The 21,743-nt window shown below is 46.6% G+C and overlaps 1 protein-coding gene across 1 annotated transcript in view; it reads right to left on the bottom strand.

The window, feature by feature from the left end:
- Window positions 1-21,743, bottom strand: part of FLVCR2 (FLVCR heme transporter 2) — a 70,502-nt gene that overhangs the window by 35,629 nt on the left and 13,130 nt on the right. Inside the window, exon 2 of the mRNA XM_049770542.1 lies at window positions 3,019-3,160. Coding sequence (XP_049626499.1) covers window positions 3,019-3,160 — 142 coding nt within the window. The remainder of the gene's footprint in view (window positions 1-3,018; window positions 3,161-21,743) is intronic.

Raw genomic sequence — 21,743 nt, 5'->3', positions numbered from 1 at the left:
TGGACAAACTCCCCAGAGCTGACATGTGGTAAGGGCTGGCTTCATCATCAAGAGAAGGAACTAATCTCCCGAAGGAAATATTAATTCAATTAGATCCTTGATAGCTTCCTTTCTTAAAGCTGTTTCTCATTATCTGTGGCTAAATGAGAGTCTTTGTTTTTTTGCTTTGCTTTGCTTTGTTTTGTTTTCTGCTGTTTTTTGTTTTGTTTTGTTTTTTAGGTCACACTGACCAGGTGCTCCAAGGCTATTTACTCCTGGCCATGATTTTGGAGAGACCATATGAAGAATTAAACTTGGGTTGGCTATATGCAAAGCAAGCCCCTTACCTGTTGTACTATCACTCTGGTCCCTGATTATTTTTCTCAGTTGTCTCTGAAAATTGTAATCATTGCTCTTCCCCTCCACAGCTAGTGTTTGAGAATCAAGGAGCCCCACAATAATCTGTAAGGAACAGTCCTAGTGAATGGGAAGAAATATTCATAACCCAGGGACAGAAGGAAAAAGAAAAGAAGAGTTCTGGGATTCCTGTGTGTGTGTGTGTGTGTGTCCCCAATTAGTGTCTCAGCTATGGTGCTTCCTGAATGAGAGGGACAGGGTTCCCCATACTTTGCACAGAATCAAGCACATGGCAGCCAATGGCCACATCCTAATTGAGTCCAAGGAAGAAAGTGTCTTATTTTGGGAGAGAAGCCACATCTGGCGGTCCTCGGGAGTTATTCCTGGTTCTGTGCTCAGAAATGGCTCCTGGCAGGCTCAGGGGACCATAGAGGATGCTGGGAATCGAACCCAGGCTCGTATTGGGTGGAACAAGTGCAAGGCAAACGCCCTACCACTGTGCTATCTCTCGGGCCCCAGGAAGTGTCTTTAATGGGAGAAACTTCAAGCTCATTCCTCATGTCTGCCTCAGATAAGAGGATAGACAGTTTGTGTGGGCACAAACACTACATTGAGCCCAGAATGGCATGAACAAAGGCACAGTTCACACGGTGAGCAGGCAGAATACCTTGACTTAGTGTCTGAAAATATCTGTATCTAGAAATATCTGGGAGCGAGGGCCAAGACCTGCTTAACCCACTGGGCAGACACTGGTCCCACAGGGAGTTCCAAGCAAATACCAGAGTGGCCTCTCCCACAGACCTGAAAGATAAGGAGATTGTCTCCAGTTTGGGGAGCTCGGGAAATTAGCTTGGCCCTCTAGGAAGATCAAAGAGGGCCTCCTGCCCAGAAAAGAAATGCTCCAGCCCCTCCTTAAGAGCCTGGCTTCTTCCTTCTCAGGAAATTGTTCTGGATAACTTCCCAGAGTTGGGAATCTCTCACCCATTGTCTTGTGTTTCCCTCCCCTTCCTCTAGAGAGCGAAAGCCAAGCATTCTTCTTTGTGGTGCTCTGTTCCTCAAGCCAGAATTCAGATAAATGTGTTCATTTCTTTACTTAATTAGCTACTGTCTGTGCTTGATAACAGAATGCCAAGCTAGAATTCTTAATCACCTCCAAAATTTCAACTGCAGGCCACCGCCCAAGCCTTCTAAGAATTTGGAGTGGGTGCATTTACAGTGTAAAACTTTGAAGTCAAGCTGAGGAAGTGGAACCCTCCTTGGACTGTTCTTCGTCCTTCAGAGATGCCCAGCTTCTCATCTTCCAGAAACACCAATGATCTGACCAGGGAATCCTACAAGCTTAGAGAAACTCTTCAGCTGCCCATCTTCAGTGTGGAGCTCAGAGAGGAAAGACATAGAGAGCTTCTGAATGAGGCACAGATTATAAAACTGTCTGACTCTGGAAGGAAGGCCAGCAGGCAGAAATGGGAACATTTAGATCTTAGGAAAAAGCTGCTGAACCTTTAGACAGGTGATGAGGTGAAGATATTAAGCCTCTACTCGGCTATTTCTGAATTACTCACAACCTCTGTAATATCATTCAGATGATCAAAAAGAAAAAGTTACCCAAGTATTTTAACTGAATAGTTCAATGAGTCAATGTTCACTCATGAAACAGTCACTGCAGGTATCAAAAGTTGGTGTTTGGGATCAACTGGTATAAGTCTAAATTAATGGTCATTCTTTACACTTTTTTGGTATGTTCTAGAGTTTTCAATTATGAGCACATAATTGAGACAAGCTTCCCCAGATGTTCTCAGACTGAATTCATAAGATTATTCAAATTTGTGGGTCAGTTTTATTTTGTTTCATTCCAGAAATGTTGAGTCAAATAAACCTAAGCTAGATTTCGATCTCTGCCATTTACTAGCTATTTAATCTTTTCTTTAACTAGAAAAAAGGGCATTTGTTTGTTATAATATTCAGGGGCTACTCCTGGCTCTATGTTCCAAAGTGACCACCTGGCATAGTTCAGTGACCCATCTGTGGTGAGAGGCATTCAAGCCAGGGCTGTCGTTGGCATGGCTACATGTAAAGCGAGTGCCTTATATTTCTCTTTCATACATACAATCTCTCTTGCTTCTGGCTCTTTTATCTTGCTCAGTTAATTTAATTCCCCTTAAGTCTCTTCCTCTCTGCTAGATGACATGTACCAAAGATAATATCGTCATTCGGGATTGTTGAGGATTAGATGAGACCAGGCATGCTGCTCATGGTACCTATGATAGCATCAGCACCTACAGGGCCGTCTTCAAGGGAGTCTGTACATTAATACTAGTAAGGTTGCAGGGGAAACCAGGTAATCACAATGAAACTTACTGAGCCACTAACAAAGTGCACAGAACCACTGGGGTGGGAGGGAGAGTATCACCCCAACCATTAGAAACTTCATTCCTGGTGGTGGGAATGTTGCACCGGTGAAGGGGGGTGTTCTTTACATGACTGTAATCATACAACTATAATCATGTTTGTAATCACGGTGTTTAAATAAAGATAAAAAAAAAAAAGAAACTTCATTCCTGTATGTCCCAGGAATATGCATGCAGGGTTCTACCTGAGTCAGACTTAGCAGATCTCTCAGTCTTCCTGTTCCTATTGCACTCCCCCACCCCCAATCACAATCAAGTCTACCAATAACCTTACCAATGATGACAAGGATGAAAAGCAGAGTGGCTACACCTCCTATTATGTAGAACATGATGCTGATATGGTAGGCAAGTTGTTCTTGGTCATTGATATTGGGCACCAGAACAGGAGGGACCAAAAATCCAATCGCAATTCCAAGCTACAGAGGATGGAGACAATGGATCATAGTTAATAATGGCCAAGGCTTTTTCCCTACAAAATTAAAGAAAGTCTGAATTTATCCAACTCCCCAGTTCTGGTCCTCTTTAAAACTCAAACAGGAAGGCCAGAGAGAAAGTATAAGGGTTAAGGCACGTGCTTTGTGAACAACTGACCCAAATTTGACCTCCCCACCACCTTTTATGGTGCTCCAAGCCTCACCTAGAGTGATCCCTGAGCACAGAGCCAGGAGTAAGCCCTGAGCACCACAAGATGTGGCCCCCGAACAAATAAACAAAAAAATAATTGAGCCCAAACAGGAACAGTTTCCTCCCTCAAGATATCAGAGATCTGACATTGATTGACACTCAACCCTTACATGTTCCTAGCAACACTGACCACCAGTAATTTTTGAAAACAATTATATGGAAACTGTGCTGAGTGGAGCCAGCCAAGAGAGGGACAGATACAGGATGATCTCTCATATGTGGAATGTAAAGAAAGTATGAAGCTACAAGAAACTGTTTAAATGTGTCCAATCAAAGGCAAATGCAAACTGGCTACAAAGAACTCAATAATAAATGACACAACACAACAGAATCTGTGAGCAGATCTAGAGATGTGAACTAACTCTATATACACGCAGACATACATACACAGAAACTGGGGGAGTGCAGCAAATGAAAAGTTCTCATATCTTGCATTGGAGTTCAAATTTCATTTACCTAAGAGATAAGGCGACCTGGGCGTCTCCAGGTCAGAAATGCCTTGAGTCCTGATGATCTCCTCAAACCTCCTCTCTATGTGTCATGCATATGCTCAGGCAGAAACTAGGCAGGTTACACATTCCAAGCATGACAGAAGGTATGGTAAGTCAGCCTTTGTCTTCATGCCCTCCTGCTCCATTACACTATATGGAGATAGCAGGTGGAGAATCTTCCTCCTTCTTGCTGCACTCTCACCCCATTTCTTGGCTGCCAAACCACTGGCTGCCCTATTAGCTTCCATCTCACCAATCAGAGTCACTTCACTCAAGGGGGATCACAGGTGACTCTCAGCCTAAATGTTTATTCATAAAGGTAGAGACTCAGTCTAGGGTTCTTCCCACCTATGTCCATGCACAATTGATCATTCTAACAGTTATTTAAAGCACAACTATGTGCCCAGTATTCTGCCTGATATTTAGAAAGTGCCAAGATGTAGCTGAATGTAATATACTGGGGGCGGACTTTATTTATGATAATAAACTTAGGGGCTTTATTTAATTTATGCATTTAGCTAGTAGTGCTGGGGGCCACTCTCAGCTTTGTGCTGAAGGATCAAGCCTCATGCAAAACAAGTACCTTTTTTGGGAAGGATGGGCAAAGGTTTGGGTCATATCTTATGGTGTTGGGGATCACCTGTCTCTGTGATCAGGGGTCACTCCTGGCAATGCTCCGAGGACAATGTACTGCCAAGGCTCAAACACACCAGGCATGCACCTAAAACCCTTAAGTAAAACTCTCTCTGGTCCAAGAAATTTAAAACTGAAGTACACAAGCTGGGTGTATCTCAGCAGTGGATGGAATGCATAGCAGCTATGTGTGAGGTCCTGGACTCAACACTCAGCCCAGCAAAAATAAATAGATGAAACAAAGATACAGAAAATGATACAAGTGATGATTACTGTGGGTTGGGAGGACAGGATGCAAGGGTTCAAAAGCTCCTTGATCATCTTCTATTACCACCTGACTGTCAGAGGCTAAATGGAGGTGAAGTGGGGTAAAGCTCTAGAGGAGAGACTTGTACATGGAGGTGCGGGGATGGGAGAAGTCTCAGCATACATGCAGGGGCCTTTGTAAGACCCTGAGCACTGAGACAGGAGTAAGTATAGCCCTTGAATACTGCCAAGTATAACTTACATGAGAGAGTGGAGAGAGAGAGAGAGAGAGAGAGAGAGAGAGGGGGGGGGGGGGGGAGGGGGGGGGGGGGGGGGGGGGAGAGGAGGGAGAAAGAAGAGAGAGAGGGAGAGAGAGAGACTGATTTGTTTGGGGTCATAGACTCCAGCAGTGCTGAGGGGAAAACACAGGTCTCCCACTTTCTGGCCACCTACTGCTTGACCCCCTGTCTGTCCTCCTTCATCTCCCTACCTGTCCCCCTTCCGGCCTCTAAGGTCATGACTGAAAACAGGGCATCACTGTGCCAGCAGGCTTTATCTGATACTTGGTTGCACTGATATGTCCCTAATTGCTGACAGGAAACACTGAGGACACTCAGGTACAAGAGACAGCTCTTTCCTGAGTATGATTCCCAACACCACCACCACCAAACATTCCAAACCATCATACGTGATGGCCAACAATAACCTTCAAGTGGGAGCTCCTGTACCCACCAAGGCCATGCATGCCATGCTGGCCTTGGAAGCTCCAAGAAACCTAGAAATGAACTGGAACCCCCGAGAGTCCTTTATGTAAGAGAAGACACAGATTGTTCCCCAAGATTTGGCTTTTTTAATTTTCTTCATTACCAAGGGAAGTCTGAGACCCTGATCCCCTTCTATATGTCTTGAGACATCAACCCTCCAGTTGGTCGGTCCACGCCACCAACTTAAACTGGTTACGGTGAACACATGAGGCCTGAGCAATATCACATCTACAGCAGGGAAGTGAATCCTTTCCACCCAGGCTCAGGAGCACCCAGCAGTGGGGCCTTAGAATCCCAGGGGCCTTCCACTGGCCACAGGAAGCCACCTGCCTCCAGGGGACATAACCTTGGCAGTACATTTGTACCCAGTGTAGAAAGTCAAAACAACTAAGCTGAAACAATGGTCTCCTTCATATTTTCACAACCTGCTTCTCAAGAAGCATATCCAGTGAGAGGGCAGCTCATAATTGCTCCTTTTCCCCTAGTCTTTCCTAACTGGGTGCTCCACCATGGTAACTGGCTAGATAGAAGGATAGAAAAAGGTGTGAAAACTTGTCTCCACAAAGCAGGTAATATGGCACAGGTCTGTCTCTCTCCTTCCTTCCTCCCTACTTCCCTCCCTCCTTTTAACTGGTACTCAGAGCTCACTCCTGGTTCTTTACTCAAGATAACCTCTGGCTGACTTAGGAGACTGTATTGGGTTCAGGAGACAGAACCCAGGTTCACCACATGCAAGGCAAGTGCTTGCCCATTGTACTATCTCTCCTGTCTGGGGCTGTTCTTTTTGCAAATCACATTGTACCACAGTAAATTTTGCTTTTAGTTTATTTTTTTTCTTTTTAAACTTTATTTATTGATTAATTAATTGGATGTTGGGCCACACCCAATGGTACTCAGGGATTATTCCTGGTTCTGCACTCAGAAATCACCCCTGGCAGGCTAGGGGACCAGATGGTGCCGAAAATCAAACAAGGTTCCTTCCTGGTTGACAGCATGCAAGCCAAATGCCCTACTGCTGTGCTGTCTCTCCGGCTGGCCCACTTTTAGTTTATTTCTACAGAAGCCTTTTCAGTTCTGGTTGGGGACCTGCCAGGTGTACACCAGGGTCTGGGGTAGTCAGAGGCTGCCAGTAATCCATGCACTCCAGTCTTTGACAATTCCCTCATCCTCATGATAGTATGTTCAATAAAAAAATATACAAGTGGGGGCCGGGCGGTGGCGCTGGAGGTAAGGTGCCTGCCTTGCCTGCGCTAGCCTAGGACGACCGCGGTTCGATCCCCCGGCATCCCATATGGTCCCCCAAGAAGCCAGGAGCAACTTCTGAGCGCATAGCCAGGAGTAACCCCTGAGCGTCACAGGGTGTGGCCCAAAAAACCAAAAAAAAAAAAAAAAAAAAAATATACAAGTGGTCAGAGAGAGAGTGTAGTGGGCAGAGTGAATGCCTTGTATGTGGTATTGTATGTGCATTTCCATACCCAGCACACCATATGGTCCCAGGAGTGATCCCTGAGCACAAGAGTTAAGCTCTGAGCAGACCAGAGCAAGCTGTTAGCATAGCTGGGTATATCCCTTCTTCTGAGAAAAACAAACAAATGCAAGATAGAACAAAATAACAACAAACCTGGGAGATAATGCAGTAACTGCAACTGTAAAACAGCAACTTCAGTACTACTATAATCTATGATACCTCAACATTATTTATTAAAGTTTACATATTTAGCACTAAGTACTGGTGTCCAGACTTTGCATGCAGGAGCCCTGGGTTCAACCTCTTGAACTGCAGCGTCCCCTGAGCACTGAGCCAGAAGTAGCCACCAGCACCACCAATTATGGCCCAATGACCAAAACCAAAAGACAACAAAACCTGTCTGAAGTATCTTCCCTGTGCTGGGTATCTGATAGTCTTGTTTTTAGTCCTATAAATTTACAGTAAATAAGAACAAAGGAGAAACTGGCAGAGTTGAGCCCCTAACCAGTTTTGTCTGACTGCAGGTCCTGCACACACCTTCTTGCTACCTCACTGAGCTACTGGTGAGGTACCAGTCCACATGGAGACAACAATACCCTATGTGAGACATTGAATAGAACCCCTTGGGACCAGAACCACACCACAGGGCCCACAGTGGCACCAGGCAAGTTGAAAGAGATAGATAGAGGAGGTCACACATGCACCTTCTTTCTGCATGTGTGTTAAGTGCCAGAGACCCAGGCAGAGCAAGTGAAGGAATAAAAACCACCACCATATCCCACCCAGCACTTGTCCAGGAATGATCCCCAACTAAAGGCAGAAACAAGGGCAAGGGGAGACACAGTCTCCCCAAACAAAGTCTCCCTTTTGGTGCTCACTATGCAGTCATGGCTTTTCCAGAGGAGTTCAATTTTCTTCCTTCCACAAAGTTCAGAGCTGCACTGGGTTTCTGGAGCCTACCATGATCTGTTCCCAAAAGAGTTGGAAGCTGGCTGAGTCTTGTTCCCTCCTGCTTAAAATCTTCCAGGGAGGGGCCATAGAGATAGCATGAAGGTAGGGCATTTGCCTTGCATGCATCAGGTTGGTGGTTCGAATCCCAGCATCCCATATGTCCCCAGAGCCTGCAAGGAGCGATTTCTGAGCATAGAGCCAGGAGTAACCCCTGAGTGCTAGCAGGTGTGAACCCCCCCCCCAAAATAAAGTTTGATGGGAGGGGCTAAAGCAATACTACAGCAGGAAGGGCACTTGCCTCACATGCAGTTGACCTAGGCTCAATCTCCAGCATCCCATATGGTCCCCCAAGCACTACCAGGAGTGATTCCTGAGTGCAGAGCCAGGATTAACGACTGAGCATCACTGGGAGGCCGAAAAGCAACTATAAAATATGCCGACAAAATTTTAAGGGAGATGCCACTAGCACCAATGGGGTTCCCTGTGACATAGTAACCTGAATGTTTGTGGATATTTATGGATCACTCTCTGTGATCATCATCAATCTGTCATCCCACCACTGAGGAAAACCACAAGCTACAAAGACCTTCATAAGACCATGAACAATAGGGCCAGAGGTGCTCAGTGAGTGCAAAGCCCTTTCTTGCACAGACCATGGGATGACCATTTGAGGGTTCCTGATGAGTGAGTAACCCCCATGAGGATAAATGTGAGCAATGCAATTGTGGGTCAGAAGGCTTATACAGTGGTAGAACACTTGCCTTCTATGCAGTTGCCATGGGTTTAATCTCTAGAACCCCAAATGGTTCCCCAGGTCTCACCAGGAGTGATTCCTGAGCACAGAACCAGAATCTGAGCTGAGTGCAGCCCTAAAACCAAATAACTAATGAAGTAAAAAGCACACAGAGTAATTTACAAAACCAAAAACCCAATAGGGTGGAGAGTTCCCTGAGTGCAGATCTAACAAATAAGCACTGGTGGGGCCCCCTAAATAAAGCCCTTGCCCCAAAACCAAGCCAGGTCATGGCACCCATGAGCCCAGCAGGGAAGTACACAGCTCTGGGTAAGCAACATGGTGAGGGCCAAACATTGTACCACACACACTTCAGTGATATGCAACATGAGGAGCTTGGAAGGTCATCAAGAATTTCCAGGAGGGGCCCGGAGAGATAGCACAGCGGTGTTTGCCTTGCAAGCAGCCGATCCAGGACCAAAGGTGGTTGGTTCGAATCCCGGTGTCCCATATGATCCCCCGTGCCTGCCAGGAGCTATTTCTGAGCAGACAGCCAGGAGTAACCCCTGAGCACCGCCAGGTGTGGCCCAAAAACAAACAAACGAACAAAAAAAAATAAATAAATAAAATAAAAGGAATTTCTAGGAACTGAAATGTGCTAAGCAGGGCAGGAACGATAGTACATCAGATAGGTGCTAGTCTTGCATGCAACTGACCTAGAAGATTCGATCCCCAGCATCCCATATGGTCCCTCTAGCCTGTTAGGAGTGATTCCTGAGTACAGAGACAAGACTAAGTCCTGAGCACTGCCATTTGTACCCCATTCCCTCCAAAAAGAAATGTGCTAATCAGGACACTGATTTCTATTCCTTTCAACTCACCTGCCTCAGGCCCCAGCTCTGAGTGCAAGCAATATAGCTGCTTGGTGGTGTTGGTGGTGGGAGTCACCATTGTTTCTCTATCCCTTCCCTGTCCATCTGGGGAATCTGATGGACTAACTGTCTGGTCCCACACGCTGATAAAGATGGTGGTGCTATCAAGGAACCTTTGCACAAAGATCTTGTGATTGGCTGATAAATACTTTGCTATCTTCTTGGATAGTCATAGTTATCTGTGCCATTTAGATGTTTGTCAGTGAAATGAGTGACCTCTAATGAGCATATTCATTCATTCATTCATTCATTTATTTATTTATTTACTTTAAGGCCACACAAGGAGGTACTGGGGTTACTCCTGGTTGCACTCATGAATTACTCCTGGTGAGACTTGGGGACTATATAGGATGCCGAGGTTTGAAACCAAAGTAGCCATGTGCAAGGCTAAGGCCCTACCCACTGTACTATTACTATGGCCCCATGGTGAGCATCATTTAGGTACTTATTTACACCTAATTAGTTATTTGGTGAATAATTAAACCAAGCAAAGTTTTGCAGAAAAAGTGCACTAGTGGCTAGGTTTAAGAAATCACAACTTTTTTTTTCTTAGTGAAGCCAGATAGTTTTTAATTGAATAAAACTTACATAGAAAAATGTGAGGGCTTGCTCTTCAAGCCATGTTCTTCCTTGAACATGTATCTCACTTGCTTATTTGCTTTTCACTGTGGAGAAGTCATGTTCTCTTTTGAATATGGGCTTTCTTTATTTCTCTATCTTCATATCTTTATATAGATAATAAATAAAATGTACATATAATTTTATATATTTATAAATATATTTAATGTACATATTTTTGGGGGGTTTTGGGAGCCACACCTGGCCGCGCTCATGTGTTACTCCTGGCTCTGCACTCAGTAATCCCTCCTGGCAGGCACAGGGGACCATATCATATGCTGGGATTCAAACCACCATCCATCCTGGATCGGCTGCTTGCAAGACAAATGCCCTCCCACTGTACTATCTCTCTGGCCCCATAATAAAAATACCTTGTTTCTCACACATACACATATAACAATGCAAGTGGGGAGAAGAAAAGGAATACAGTACAAGGGAGAACACATGCTCTCTCCTTGAAGTGCTTGAAGGAACAAAACCACACAGATAAAAGCCACAGAGATAAGCAAGCAAGATATGTGTGCAAGAGAGAATATGGGCCTGAGAGAACAAAAACACATAGAAAGATACAAATCCAGGGGGAAAGAAGGGCTTGAGGGGAAACCCAAATAACACTTTAGTAGTGTTTGTTGTTTTACATTGGGTCACACCTGGTGGGGCTTAGAGCTTACTACTGACTCTGCTAAGGGAATCACTCCTGGTAGGGCTCAGGGGAACCATAGTGGATACTGGGAATTGAAACCGAGTCAGCCAAATGCAAGGCAAGGCCCTTATCTTCTATATCATTTCTCTGTCCCCCATAATTTATTTTCTGCTTTATTTTGGGGGCCACAACCAGTGATGCTCAGGTTATTTTTGGCTCTAGCTCAGGAATTACTCCTGGTGGTGCTGGGGGGGGGTGCATATGAAATGCCAGGGATCGCAACCTAGGTTGGCCATATGCAAGGCAAGTGCCCTGCCCTTTGTATCATCTCTATAGCCCCCCTACATAGCTTTAAAATTTTGTTTGAAGTGTCCAGAGAGATAGTACAAAGCTCAAGGTGTTTGCCTTCCATGTTCAATTCCCTACACCACATGGTTAGCCAAGCACTGTCAGGGCTCACTGCTGAACACAGAACCAGGAATAGACCCTGAGTATTACTGGATGTGACCCAATCCCCCTATTATGTTTTAAAACTTTTTTCTTTACTATGTAATATCAGCACATGTTTGATTTGTACATTTAATATGCCTATATACTCAGGTCACAAAAATTTTCTTAGGCAAGAAGCAGAGGTCATGAGTGGAAAAGTTGAAAAAGTCCATACTTGAATAATAAATATTGTAGATTGGGGATTGTGGGGTTAAAGTTAGGATGGGCACCACAGGGGATCCACCTTTGTACCTTTAGAAATGTGGGGAGAGGGGATGTCCACAGAACCAAATCTCTGAAGTCTCAGGAAGAAGCAAGGATTGTTGGATGGCCAGCAGGAATGGTGGCCAGGAATGGTCCCTCAGAATTGTGCAGCTCATGATTATCCCTAAAATATCACCACACAACAACAGTATAATGGATTCCAAGAGCAGAGCATCCAAAGGAAGCAGATGCAAAGTGGAATGAAACAAAGGAAATCTTAACTTTAGAGCTTCCTAAGGTGGGACCAGGAGATCACGCATGGAAAGGTAGATATGTAAATGTACCATTCTTCAACCTATGCTCAATGCTCAATGGTTACTGAATATCTAGTAATACCAAAGACCAGGCTGTGGTAAGGCAGGAGGGAACAGATACAAGATGAAGAAGAGCTCACAGGTTTTTCTGAAATAATCCTTGCAGAGAGGCTTATAAAAATGTCCTTCTAGATCAGCATTTCTATACCAGAAGTCATACTGCCCTGTCCCTCCTGCAAGTTCCCACAGAAGATTCGATTGACAAGTCAACAAGGAGTTATACATGAGACAGGGAAGTAAACTTAACATCAATCAAGTAGGAGCCCCAGGAGGCCAGAAAAAAGGAAGTGGGGGAAGGGGACACAGTCAAAGGCTGAGAATATTTGGTCTAGATCTGAGTGAAGAGTTGAAAGGGGATGTAATGTCCCCTCTCACCCAGAGCCCCTTCTCTGCTCAAAGAACCCTTCTGGTCAACAGTCAGTAGCCACAGCTCATGGAAGTTCCTGTTCAGCTGGAAAGGAGGAAGGTGCACCTTTAGACACACCAGGCCAGCCAAGTCCTGACCTCACTGTTTCCAAGTGCAGCATATTTGAAGCAGGCACTGTAAAAGCTCCACTCAGAGCCACAGCCCACCAGCTCTGTCCCAAGCCCAGCACTCAAAATCAGCTTGTGACTTCCCTGTCCTGGCCAGCTCTTCTTTGCTATACTCCCTGCCCTTCAACGGGTGACAGGACACAGTCCAACATGTCCATGTCCCATGCCGCCATTTCTAAAGAAACACATGTCATTGGAACAAACACTTCATTTTTTATATATAATTATCTTTATTTAAACACCGTGATTACAAACATGATTATAGTTGTATGATTATAGTCATGTAAAGAACACCCCCCTTCACCAGTGCAACATTCCCACCACCAATTTCCCAGATCTCTCTCCTCCCCACCTCCCCACACCTGTACTCAAGACAGGCTTTCTACTTCCCTCATTCATTCACATTGTTGTGATAGTTTTCAGTGTAGTCTCTCCAACTGCACTCATCACTCTATGTGATGAGCTTCATGTCATGAGCTGCACCTACCAGCCGGAACAAACACTTCTAATGTGCCCAAGTTTTCTTCTAAGCTTGATGGGTTCTACTGGAGACCACCCTCCCCTTTCTGTTTTTCAAAGGTAAGATTCTGACTCATGAAGTCCCTGGAAAAATCGTTGCTTAATCTGGCAACAACACCCAGTTCCTTTTACTTTAGGGTGAGCCTAGAAATAGACAGGGTGGGTCCAAGAGAGTTGCATAAACAACATAACCCTGCCTCATGATCTTAGAGAGAAATTGGAATGGAAACCTAACGTAGTCTACAGGCTGAGGACATGGGACAGGGCATATGGCTCTGATCTTATAGGCAGCTGACTGGTCAATCATGGCTATACCAGATCCTCAGAGCATCACTGGGTATAGCTCTGGAGTACCCATGGTTATAGCCCAAGATATCCCCAAGGCAATTAGCCTGAATAATCCCCAAACATTGCAAACATCTGAGCAGCACCACCTTCTCGGGCCCTCCAATGAACTACAACCAGTCCAGGGCCTGGAGCAATAGTATAGTGGGCAGAGCTCTTGGCTGACCCAAGTTTGATCCTTGGCACCACAATGATCCCCCATATTTCAGCAGAAATAATCCCTGAGTGCACAGCCATGATTAAGCCCTTTATGGCAAAAAGGGAGAAAAAACACACCCTTAAGTTTCCTCTTTACCGCAACTTCCAGAAATCAGAGCCATCAATGACCCTGTGACTTAAAATGTGACTTAGGGACTGACTTATACAAAAAAATAATTCAATATCCTGTCCTATTCTTTTGTTTTGAGAAGGGGAGAACATCAAGCAGTATTCAGGGGTCACCCCCAGGCTGGCAGACATGTGGATGTAAACTTGAGTATCCCACATGCAAAGCTTGAGCCCTCTTCTCCTTTCCTCAATCTTCTCTGCAGTCACATCTTCCCCAGTGGTCTCCCTTGATTTAAAATTTCCTCCATCATTCCCTGCAAGGCAGCCCTCCAGACAAATATCTTCCTTTAAATATAAACTCAGGGACCTTTGCATTCCCCTTCACTGCTGAATGCACAGAGTTCTAAAAGCTGGTTGGCATAGAGTAGATGCTCAATAAATAACCATTCCATAAATAAACAGGGGCAGTGGTGATGCATTGTCTCAAAGGCCAAACAAAAAACAACAAACATGCCTTCCCCAAGCTGACTGGCTTCTCAGCAAAGGTCAGAGAGTCGAGGTCTATAAAAAGAGGGTGTGGCCATGAACCCAAGGTCACACTTTATGAACAAGGTGAGGCAAGAACTTCCTGCACTGGCCCCCATTTGTTCTGTTGCCTGCAGTGAACCGGAGAGAGGCAGAGCCTGGTCTGAAAAGGATGCAAGTCAGGACAAGGGCAGGATGGCCAGGCACCTGAGCAGTTGCTTGGAAAGCATAGATTCAGGCAGTTTGTAGAAGTCATAGGTTTTGTAAGTTAACCTGAAAACATGGGATCAGCCACAGTGGGTAGGGAATGAGTAGCCTTTTTAAATTCTTTTCTTTATTTTGGGTGGGGGAGAGTGACACACCTAGTAATGCCAAGGGCTCACTCCTAACTCTATGCTTAGGAATTACTCTTAGTAAAGGTGAGGAACCATATGGGATGCTGGAGATCAAACCCAGGGAAGGCTGTGTGCTACCCACTGTACTTTTCAGGCCTCAGATAACCTATTAACAAGTAGTCCAAGGCTCCCAAAGCAAGAGACTAAAGCTTCTTCACAAGGATTTACTTTCCATGCTCACCCTCTCACCCCCAATTCCCATGCACTACATCAGTCACTCCTGCTGACAGACTATAAGTAATTGTGGGGAGATGACCTAGGTCAGGCCCACCCACCCTTCAGAGGAAACTTATTCCCCCTACAGGCCCTCGCTCCTGCTGGGGGCACCCGCCATCTCTGCAGTGACCGGAGAAGTCCTCTCAGGAAGAAGCCTGAAAAATGGCTTCATTTCGCTCCAGGGGAAAAGGAATTAGCAGGAATCAGCAAGAATCAGAGCAGCCCAGCTGCTGAATGGGCTCAACCCAAGGGTGGATTCGTGGGGATTCTCTGGAACCCTGAGGTTGAGGGAGTGGTTTCCACACAAGGGCCAGGCTCCTTCTAAGAGCTGAGGCAAAGGCCAGAGTGCAGAGCTCATCAGCAGAGGGTGTGGGCCCATCAAGAGACAGGAACTGATGGGGAATGGAGGAGCCCTTTTAGACTCCTTATGTCAATGTACCAATGGACCCCACAGGCATAAAACACTTCACTGTTGCATAAACATCCAGGCTATCTCTGGAGCTGCATAACCACCCAGCAAGACCCAAGGCAGGATGACATCTGGACTGGATGAGGCCTCAGGGCCCTCCTAGGAAGGGATGGACAGCTGCCTTCTTCACTTTTTTACAGTACTGGAGTGAGGCGCTGATATGGGAGTGAATCTGCAGGCAATAAAGATCAGGCCCCCTCTCTTGTGAGTCTGAAGGAGGCACCTGGAAGCCATGAGAGGATCATGAGCCACTTATGAGCTTCTCAACTGTGTGAGAAAGGCGAATTCTGGTCATCACATCATGAGCAACCACTTTTCCAGAATTCCCTCAGCTCAGTGGGGTTTGAGTTGGCAGTATCCATGCCTCCTACACCCCGAAACAACTCTAACCCGTGAGCAACTCTAACCCAAGAACAAGACTTCTGGGACCGGACTGAAGAGACAGCACAGCGGTGAAGCGTTTGCCTTGCAAGCAGCCGACCCAGGACCAATGGTGGTTTGAGTCTCGGCATCCCAAATGGTTTCCCGGGCGTGCCAGGAGCAATTTCTGAGCAGAGAGCCTTGAGTGCTGCAGGGTGTGGGCCCCCAAAATAAAAACAAACAAACAAACAAACAAAAAAGAACATGACTTCCTTCTCGCCTTGAGAAAACCACTTTCATCAAGGAAGCTGCCCCAAGCCCAGTCATCAGCCAGGGGCTGTCCTCAGGGACATGCAGAGCACAAAGGGTGATGAGGAGCTATGCTGAGAAAGGAACCCCGAGCCCTGATCTTCCCAGGACACTCCCAGTCAGCTTTAGAAGGACAGAGTCTCCTTGAGAACTCACTTCAAGGTTTTCATAACTAAGGCTGGAGGAACAATGACTTTCAGAGGACCCCAGAGCACATAAAGAGTAAGAAGGATTAGTAAGAAGGTCAGGCTGCTTCCTCCCCCATGTCCAATCAGTCTTCTGAGGTTTTGACTGATGTGATATGAAGCTCAAAGCTTCATTCCACAGGAGAAGGCAGGCCTTAGAGGCCAGGGAAGACTCGACAGAGCACAAGGCTGGCAGCGGGAGACCCATGGCCCTTAAATACAAAAGGGAGAAGCTCCTGAACACACCAAGGTAGAGCCCCAAAATGGAAAGGGAAGACAAACCTACAAAATACCAGGCATAAAGAAAGGCTAAAAGAAGGACACTGGTTTGGGGTTACTAAGTGGCATCTTTCTAGACAAACGGTGACTCCAGACTGTATTCTAGGCCTAGTCTTCTGTCCTGTGTCCTAGAAGCAAGATATTGAGGCAGGGTATCTCTAACTAGAAACAGGACAATCTAACTCCAAACTAACTCAGAGGAGAGAGTAGACAGAGGAGTCAAGTTAAGTTTCCAATAACCAATACCAGGTAGAGAGGGCCTGTGGACAAAAATGCCAGGAAGAGGGAAGTGTGGGGCACATGCCTGCTATGTACTGGCCTCAGGTTCAATTCCTGGCACAACATGGCCTTTTAAGGTCTGCTGAGTGGCCCTGACACCATTACGGAGACCCCACAAAAATAAGTTTTTTGTTCAGCCAAGGAGTGCAACCAATCAGACATCATGCATCAAGAGGGGAGAGAGAAGGACGCTATGGATTCAGGTCATGGTCCAATAGGCTGACCCGGTTCCAGGAGTGCCATATTATGTTCTCTCATTTAACACTGGAAGTGACCCTATGAGGCCAGCTTTCTAGTTACAGATCACTGAGCTGGCACCTAAGAAAGGGCAGCATTGGCTGAAGCCCGAAGGCAGCAGCAGTGGAGCTGGGTCTAGGTTGTAGGCAGCCTCCTCCAAGAGTTTTGGCTTTCCATTGGCAGAGCGTGTGTGTGTGTGTGTGTGTGTGTGTGTGTGTGTGTGTGTGTGTGTGTGTGTGTGTGTGTGTGTGTGTGTGTATGTGTGTGTGACACTTAGATTCTTCTGCACACAAGGCCGTGTGCTGAGAGCCAGGCCCGCACTAGGACTGAAACTTTTGTTTGTTTTTTGGGCCACACTCTGCAGCACTCACAGGTTACTCCTGACTGCTCAGAAATCACTCCTGGCAGGCACGGGGACCATATGGGATACCGGGATTTGAACCAATCCCGGTCTGCCGGTCCTGGGTGAGCTGCTTGCAAGGCAAACACCCTACTGCTGTGCTATCTCTCTGGCCCCAGGACTGCAACTTTTATGGGCAGGAGAAGTCCGGGTAGAGAATCAAAGGCCCAGAGTCTCAGAGCTCTACCTGGAGAGGCTTATTTCCAAACTGGCCCAGGGCCCTGAAATCAGCATTCTGAATAAGTTCGCAAGTCATTCTGGGGCTGGGCACTCTAGATCACACCCCCACTGAACCCCACTGCTCTGAAGTCAAGATCATTCCTAGCTGCTGACTTCACTGGGTATTTAAGGCAGGAATGGGAGGGAGAGGATAGGCTTGTACCCAACCTCACTCCCACCCTTTACTGGGTGAGTTAGCTATGACTGTGTTCACTGAGAGATTCCACAATTTGCCAGTACCCAGAGGGAAGCCAGGACAAAGGTCTGAGGAGGTGGGGCCTGTTCAAGGGGCAGCCACCACCCCTGCAAAGAACCTATGAGAGGGAACCCTGTATCCACGTGCTAGCTCTGGGACTCACTTCCTCATCCTTAGTAAGCACAGTCTGACTTCTGAAGCCCAAGGGGACCCCACCATATCAACACCGTCATCTGGGTTTGAGCTAGAAAGGAGGAATTTCCAGAAGAGAAAGAAAAAAAAAATGATTTTCCAGGCAAGGAGATGGGCCAATGGGTAGATGGACATGCCTCGCATCCAGGAACCCCAGATTAGAGCATTGCCACCATAAAGATCCCCCAAGTACCGCTGGGAGCAGTCCCAAACTAGGTGTGGGACAAAAACAATAAATGAAAAAGAATCCCCAAACTTGCTGTAGTTCTGTGCTGCTTCCTCCTAGAGCTAGTGGTTCTCTCCATTCAGGGGCTGGAAAGGGCTATGACACATGCTTCACCCAGTCCAATGCATGCTACCATGTGGTCTCCCAAGTCTCCCAGAGAGAATCCCTCAAATTAGACTATGGGTTATCTCTGCACAACAGTAGGTTTGGCCCATATCAACAAAAATAACCAAATACTGCCCACCCCCACCCCCACCCCCCAAAAAAAACAGCTAGAGTGGGGCCAGAGTAATAGTATAGCAGATAGGGAGGGCTTTTGCCTTGTACATGGCCTACCAGGGTTCAATCCTCAGCATCCCATATGGTCTCTGGACCTCACTAGGAGTGATCCCTAAGCACAGAGCCAGGAGGAAGTCCTGAGCACCCCTGGGTGTAGTCATAAAACAAAAACCAAAACAGCTACACCTATGTGTGTAATAGAATTAAAGTATTTGTTTATTAAAATTAGAGTAGTCTAACAATAAACACAGGAAAAGGCAAAATTTTTTTCCAAAAGAGTTAATGTGCTTGATTTGCATGTAGCCAAGCCTGGTTTAATCCAGCACAGAACATGGAATAGCCCTTAGAAATTCGTGGCCCCCAGCATCCTACTCTCCACTCTCAAAAAAGAAGCGACCTAATACAAGGAGGTGAGGCTGAGGAAGGCCAGGCCTTGGGGAAGGAGCTGTCAAGTGGGGTAAGCTTCAAGAAATGTCCTATCATGGTGAATGTGACTTCCTCTTTGTTGGGCGTTTGCTTGCTTTAGGGCTTTCACTGATGTCCAGTGCTCCTGTGCAGAGACTATTTTAACTAGTTTCCAGTTTATTGGGTGTTTCTGTGGAGCAATGAAGGTATGTGCTCCACCCCACCATTTGCTAACGTGTCTCCCAGTGGACTAGAAAGCCACAAGAGTAGCTCTTCATTGAAAGATTGAAAGAGCTAGGCTAGGGGCCGGGTAGGTGGCGCTGGAGGTAAGGTGTCTCTGCCTTGCAAGCGCTAGCCAAGGAAGGACCGCGGTTCGATCCCCCGGCGTCCCATATGGTCCCCCCAAGCCAGGGGCGATTTCTGAGCACATAGCCAGGAGTAACCCCTGAGCGTCAAGCGGGTGTGGCCCAAAAACAAAAAAAAAAAAAAAAAAAGAAAGAGCTAGGCTAGTCAGAGGCAAGTAACTGGGTGTGCACAAAACAGGCTGGAGAGAAAGTTTGTTCGATGCAGGAAGATAGGGAGCTCAGGTTACGCATACTGGGAAAAACACTTTCTGAAACCCAAACAAGCCAGGCACCCAGAAGGCCTACAAGACAAAAGACTCATCTTTGGAATCTAGAAAGCCATTCAGATGCAGAATTCCTGGTCCTAGCAGGGAAGGATCCTGTCTGAAAAGAGAGGTCTCCATACCCCCAGTGCAGGGACAAAGGCTGCATAGGAAGTTAAGAATGGACCATCAGACTGTCAATGCCCAAATTCATTAACTCTTATTACACTACCCTAAGTAACCCCTGAATGTAGAGCCAAGAGTAACCTCTGGGTGTAGCCGCCCCCAACAACAAAAAAAAACTTTTTTGGGGGGGGTGTGTGTTACACCTAGCAGTGCTCAGGGGTTACTCCTGGCTCTATGCTCAGAAATCACCCCTGGCAGGCTCAGGGGACCATATGGAGCCCCTCTTTTTTTTTTTTTTAAAGCACCACTCTGCAGGAACTGGAGTGATAGTACAGCAGGTTGGGCGTTTGCCTTGCCCATGGCTGTCCTGGGTTTGATTCCCAGCATCACATGAGCCCTGAATATTGCCAGGTGTGGCCTAAAAACAAGCAGAAAAGGCACTCTGCAGTCTTTTTTAGTCTGGTGAAGTCATGTTCTTTCTCCTCCTCTCTTTCCTGAATACACTTGTTTCTTTTTTTTTTTTTTTGGTTTTTGGTTTTTGGGCCACACCCGGCGGTGTTCAGGGGTTACTCCTGGCTGTCTGCTCAGAAATAGCTCCTGGCAGGCACGGGGGACCATATGGGACACCGGGATTCAAACCAACCACCTTAGGTCCTGGATTGGCTGCTTGCAAGGCAAACACCACTGTGCTATCTCTCCGGGGCCCGAATACACTTGTTTCACCTCACTATTTTATGTCCTCCTGAAATTTCTGGTGTGTGTGTGTGTGTGTGTGTGTGTGTGTGTGTTTCTCTGGAGAAATTTTTTTCTGTGAGGGAAAGTGAAAGACCCAAAAAGCAGGGTAAGATTTAGGACTGATTTTCCTTTCAGTCCACTGCTGTCAGAGAAACCTGGTGACAGGGGTCACTTCCCATGGTGGGCAGTTGAACAAATTCAGGTGCAGGTTGATGACCTTCTCAGGGGGTTGGTGACTGGAAGGTCTGTCCTGTGTTGCTAACTCTCCTCAATGGAGATTTTTCCAAGCCCCTCCAGGGATACTGAGGGTAGTGAGAGAGAAGTAGGAGCCTTCTTATCTCCTTTCCTCATTTCACATCAGTCACTGGGGAACTCCTGGCACTGTGGTCTGGGAATAGTCCTGCTGGTGCTCAGGATTCAGACTAGGATCCATCCCAAGCAAAATAAGCTTAAATCCTGCACCACTGTCTAGCCCTGAAGGCTTCGGTTTGATTTCTTGAAATTTCAGGCTCTTGGGGCCGGAGAGATAGCACAGAGGTAAAGTTTGAATCCCAGCATCCCATAAGATCCCCCAAACATGCCAGGAGCTATTTCTTTTTTGTTTGTTTGTTTGTTTTTGTTTTTGGGTCACACCCGGCGGTGCTCAGAGGTTACTCCTGGCTGTCTGCTCAGAAATAGCTCCTGGCATGCACAGGGGACCATATGGGACACCGGGATTCGAACCAACCACCTTTGGTCCTGGATCGGCTGCTTGCAAGGCAAACACCACTGTGCTATCTCTCCGGACCCTCCAGGAGCTATTTCTGAGCGTAGAGCCAGGAGTAAGGCCTGAAGCTGCTGGGTGTGACCCAAAAACAAAAAGAAACAAAAAGAAAATCAAATTCAGGCTCTTGCAATTATCTCACCTCCCAGTCTCTACCTGCATCTGTCCTGGATCAGCTGCGTGCAAGGCAAATGCCTTACCACTGTGCTACTACCACTCCAGCCTTTGTTTTGTGTATATTTTTTTGCACCTTAAAGATCAGCTGTTGGGGCCGGGAAGGTGGCGCTAGAGATAAGGTGTCTGCCTTGTAAGCGCTAGCCAAGGAACGGACCGTGGTTCGATCCCCCGGCGTCCCATATGGTCCCCCCAAGCCAGGGGCAATTTCTGAGCGCTTAGCCAGGAGTAACCCCTGAGCGTCAAACGGGTGTGACCCAAAAACCAAAAAAAAAAAAAAAAAAAGATCAGCTGTTAACACCACCTAACCTCTATCCCTAAGTCCTCAACTCAATGAACCTGGACACTGAACCCAGCACATAGCAGAGAAACAGCCTGCAAGCAAAAGCATGGCTCTAGGCAGGGCCTGCAACTCCTGGGGCAGAAACAGAGGAGCTGGGCCCCTCCCAGCTGGACATAAGCATCTGTACTTCTACCAAGCCTGAGGGATGAGGACAAAGCTCACCCTCTTGGGAGGTGAAGGGAATG

Source organism: Suncus etruscus, chromosome 3 (genome assembly GCF_024139225.1).
Source record: "Suncus etruscus isolate mSunEtr1 chromosome 3, mSunEtr1.pri.cur, whole genome shotgun sequence".
Taxonomy (NCBI): Eukaryota; Metazoa; Chordata; class Mammalia; order Eulipotyphla; family Soricidae; genus Suncus; species Suncus etruscus.
The sequence above is the reverse complement of the archived record's forward strand: the minus strand, read 5'-3'. Positions and strand labels throughout refer to the sequence as shown.